At 42.4% G+C, this 4,800-nt stretch overlaps 1 protein-coding gene across 1 annotated transcript; it reads right to left on the bottom strand.

The window, feature by feature from the left end:
- Positions 1 to 451: 451 nt before the first annotated feature.
- grxcr1a (glutaredoxin and cysteine rich domain containing 1 a) lies at positions 452 to 3,233 on the bottom strand. Its single transcript, XM_071900390.2, has 4 exons — positions 2,829 to 3,233; positions 1,691 to 1,930; positions 1,527 to 1,592; positions 452 to 631 (listed from the first exon to the last, which is right to left on the bottom strand). The coding sequence occupies exons 1-4, from the start codon at positions 3,231 to 3,233 to the stop codon at positions 452 to 454; spliced, it is 891 nt and encodes a 296-aa protein (XP_071756491.1).
- Positions 3,234 to 4,800: the final 1,567 nt, after the last annotated feature.

Below are 4,800 nucleotides of genomic sequence, written 5' to 3'. Positions count from 1 at the left end.
AGCATTGTTAATGAAGGATCCTCCTCGCTACTAATTAGCTAACAAGCTTAAATTCACCAGAGGTGAGACTAGTCTGACCGCTCTGGACAGACCGGTGGACAGTTTTCAATAAATTTTTGCCATAACCTAATCAGAGAATCCTGTCTTGATATGAGAAGGAGACAAGTCATTCCTTTAGATCATAAACAAATAACACTTTTACACCTAAATATCAGTCTTCACAGATTTACATATCATGGAGATTAAATGCACCCATAGTAACACTACCACATCCACAAATCATATTCAATGATTTTATTACAAATGCTGTTTTATCGACAATGCCCATGGAAGAAAAGCCATGGTGTGTGTGTGCGCAGAGCGTTATTTCACTGACTCTGAAGCAGTCCGATGCTGGGCCCTGTGTAAGGTCCTGGGGAGGGAGGGGTGTTGGGTCAGGCACTGAACATCCTCACTGGCTGCAGCTCAGACAGGGCTGCAGGCCGTTCTCGTTGCAGGAAGTGCACTTGAGGGCTTTGAAGGAATCCGTGAAGCAGTTGCGAAACACGGACATCTTGCTGCCATGGCACATTGGGCATGGGATGAAGGCAAAGCCCCCACAGGTCTGGCACGTGTGGGGGTGCTGCACCCTCTGGAGAAATGGATAGATAGTTATAGATTATGTTATTATAGAAAGAATTATGTTCCAATTTAGAAAAAAGTGACACCTGCTCTCACCAAAAGATCTAGCACACAAGGGAATGCTGGTACTTTTAAATGAATTAACTTAATTCCTTGAGTGTAGCAATGTGTTTTTTACAAAATGCAAATGTTTTGGAGTAGAACTCTTTGTACATAAACACACACAGTCAATCAGCCATTGTACTGGCCCATTTTTAGACTGATTAGTGTATGCGTGACCTTTCAGGGCTGCCTACTTTTTTAATAGCCAGCAGTGATTGGAATGCATGACTTAAATGCCAACACACTGCTTTGTATTCTGTTATGAAGATTTCTGTTAGGTCTAACCTCCAAATTATAGCAAAGGTCTGAGTAAAGGCCAGTGCTTGCATGACTAACATTACTGTGTGAAATAAAACAGTTCACACACTCTCAGTTTGAATACAGAGGGGTGCGCTCAGCGTTGGTGTGTTTGAACAAATGTATTGGAAGCAGAATCAATAACAGGCCTTCCATTATTGATGGTCACTTATTGATGTGCATGCATCTTTAACATGGCAGTTCACTCATGTTTTATTGATGCCATGACTGGAGAGGGGAAATGACTGCCGCTGTTTTCATTGTGTTCATCTCATTGGCTTTCGACAAATAAAAACTGTGAATATATTATGAATTTATAATGACATTATGCTAACATGTTGCAAAGCAGATTGCTCAATAAATCCAACAGAAAACATATGAATTTTTAAACATCAATGTGTCAAAGCAAGCAGTTGACTCGACCTGACTCATAGGAAAATGATCTATTTGACTGCTATCAATTATTAATGATGTGATTTCAAAAGGCAAACACTGTGAAAACCTACCTCGATTTTTGTCAGAAGATCTTGAAGCTCTCCTGATTCATTCATATCTAGAATCTTCTCAGCACCCTGCAAAATAAGTCAAGAGTCAGTATTTCATGAAACTCTCTCAGTAGCAAGGCATTTAGGCCATTAGATACCATTAGAGAGGAGTAATAAGAACAAACCCCAAGGTAGTGTCCATCGATGAACACGACTGGTAACGAAGGAGGCTCTCCCACACGTTTGCACCGCTCCTCCAAGTCCTTTCCGTACTCGCTGTCCAGGGCGATGTTCTTCTCAACGAACTTCACCCTGTGGTTCTGGAAGATCTTCCGGACCAGCTCACACCGCTCAAAGGTGTTCCTCACCACGCGGAAGCTTGTGGTGTAGATCACTATCCGCCCAAACTCAAGTGACAACTCCAGCTAAGAGGGAGATAAACAAGACTTGATTTGAAATGAACCTATTCGGCTTTCCATACAGCACCTGCATTCTAATGTTTTTCTTTTGTATTTGTATTTGTTTCTTGTATTTCTTCCTTTTTCTACCCATGTGTTTCAGATGAATTATGCATGGATCAAATCATCCTTCCCAGAAACAGGTTGCTCTAGATTGTGGCAAAAACATGTCTGTGTATGTAGGCGTGTCAGTGAGAAAAACATGCCAGAAGAAGGTGTCAAACTAGACACATAGTAGTGTTACTAGTGGTAGCAACACTAGTACAGTAATATTACCAGTAGTGTGTTTACGTAAGACTAGACCCCACTTTTCTCCTTGACCAGTATAAACCAATAAGCATATCAACTTCACCCTCAAAGTGAGCTAATCTCACTTAAGGCCCATTAGATTCATTATCAAGTCTGAGTTGAGGCTGTTTGTTTACCTAACACCACAATGCAAAGAAATGCTTTCTTCACTATGACTCTCTACATTCGCTTCACACTGGCACACACAGACCAAGTTTTACCTAAGAATAAGAAACAGATCTTTGCGCAGGGAAACTAGAAAGCAAAGTGCTGAGAATTCATTAACCTAATTAGCTTCTCTCGAAACACTTAACGAAATGCGTCATTAATCTTTAATTGCCCTGTGACCTTGTCCTCTTTTGTGTGCTTTTATCCCAGTCATTCGCCTACATGTAGCCCAGCTCTCTACCTGTAACTAGACTTAAGTCAGAGGATATGGACAACACTGTGATTTGAAGGAACATTGATATCCTACAAGCAGTTACGTAATTTCATCAACACAGACAGATTTTAGCAAGTTGTTTCCCCCACTGATGCAACCAATGTGAAATACACTTGGAGCCTGTCAAATACTTACACCACTGGATTTGGGAAGGTTTTCAAACAACGCTTGGCCTGCGCTGACTTTGTGCTTGACGCCCCTCACAGTTCCGTTTTTGCTCAGTATGTTGACCCTCTTGGTGGTGAACATCCGGTCCTTGGTGGCCCCCGCGTACATGAGCAGCTCATCAGGTTCACTCTCACTGTCATCCAGCTCCGAGCCCAGGAAGCCATACAGGTGTCCGCTTGCGTCCCCGCTGGTGGAGGGGGTGCTGGCCCGGTCTGCGTCCGAGCTGCTGGTGCAATCTGAGTCCAGGGAGTCCGAAGGCCCCTCATCCTTGAACATCTCCTTCAGGACCCGGCCGCTGTTCCCAGAGGCCACGCGGAACCTCACCCGCTTCTGTGGCTTCTCCTCTCCTGGCGTCAACATGGTCTCCTCCATTGGAAATCCACTGACAGATTACATGGTCCGCAACTCTGCTGTCCAGTCCCTCCCTTCTCATTCGGAAACTTAACAAGAAGCCCAGACAAACTATTTTTCTCTCATGGATTACTACAGTGTTTAATCCTCACAGTTTGAACAGTGCTAAAAACGACTGAGAGCCTAAGCTGCCTTACAGTCAGAGTCACACAGGCAGTAAATAATACATGCATTTCTGCCATGGCAACCGAGCAAGCTAATCTCACGTAAACTGATAGTTGTCTTTGAATTATTCATCACAATTTACACAGTTTTCACCAAAGCTTTGACAGAAGAGTTTTAATGGCCTGACTTCATATGGGCGAATCAAACAAACAAACATTCCTCCCTCTTGGGATTAGAAGAGCTGCATAAGATAGTTCATGCTGTGAGGCAAAAACAACTTCATTATCCCTCACAGTAGAGTGCAGTTTCATAAGAGGTACAATATTACCTCCTCTCCTACAGGCTAATGTTATAGGGGACTTCTTGTGTGAGACATTAATAACAAAAAATTAGATAAAGAAACAATTCTGTCAGTTTCTGCAAGTACCCAGATTTGAATACTGCAGGTTCTTTATTTGTGGGGAAATCTTTATGCATACAGTGTCCATAGCATACTACAACTATTCAACATTCAAATCCAGAAGACTGGCAAAGTCTTGTCTTTTCTGTGTTTTTTTTTATTTTATTTAACCTTTATTTAACCAGGTGAGTCCCATTGAGATTACAAGATCTCTTTTTCGAGGGAGCCCTGGCCAAGATAGCAGCAATACAGATTTTCAAACAACATACAAGCAAGGATTAAAAGCACATAAAACAAAACATACAGTAGTAACTCACAGAGTCATATGCCTAAAAGACAGACAGGAGGAAACGGGTCTAGCTAAGGAAGCAATTACAAATTCCAATTGAATTTGCCTCCAAACCCTTCACTACATTTTTGAATGCCCTAATCGGGATCAGCTCATCTAGCTGCAAATCTGTCTGCAAGTGGTTCCAGGCTGCAGGGGCGGAGAACATAAAGGCCCGTTTGCCAAGTTCAGTGCGAACCTTAGGGACGGACAGTAAGAGGGTGTCATTTGAGCGCAAACAATAATTACTAGTTTTGAGTGAGATATACCCACAGAGGTAAGAGGGGAGCAGACCAAGGATGGACTTATAAATAAATATGTACCAATGAGTAAGTCTGCGCAAGGTCAATGAAGGCCACTGAACTCTGGCATATAGAGTGCAATGGTGAGTGAGAGCTTTGCAGCCTGTGACAAACCTCAGAGCGCTGTGGTACACAGTATCCAGCCAATGCAAGCATTGGGCAGAGGCGTGCATGTACAACAGATCACCATAGTCAAGCAAGGGAAGGAACATAGCCTCAACCAATTTTTTCCTGGCAGCATAAGAAAAGCAGGATTTGTTTCTAAAATAAAAACCTAGCTTAAGCTTTAGTTTCTTTACTAAGTTTTCAATGTGAAGTTTAAAAGTTAAACGATCATCAATTAAAATGCCTAGATACTTGTATTGAGACACTAATTCAATCTGACGGCCCTGT

Source organism: Centroberyx gerrardi, chromosome 16 (assembly GCF_048128805.1).
Source record: "Centroberyx gerrardi isolate f3 chromosome 16, fCenGer3.hap1.cur.20231027, whole genome shotgun sequence".
Taxonomy (NCBI): domain Eukaryota; kingdom Metazoa; phylum Chordata; class Actinopteri; order Beryciformes; family Berycidae; genus Centroberyx; species Centroberyx gerrardi.
Note: the sequence above shows the minus strand (reverse complement) of the source record. Positions and strands in the feature narration are given on the sequence as shown.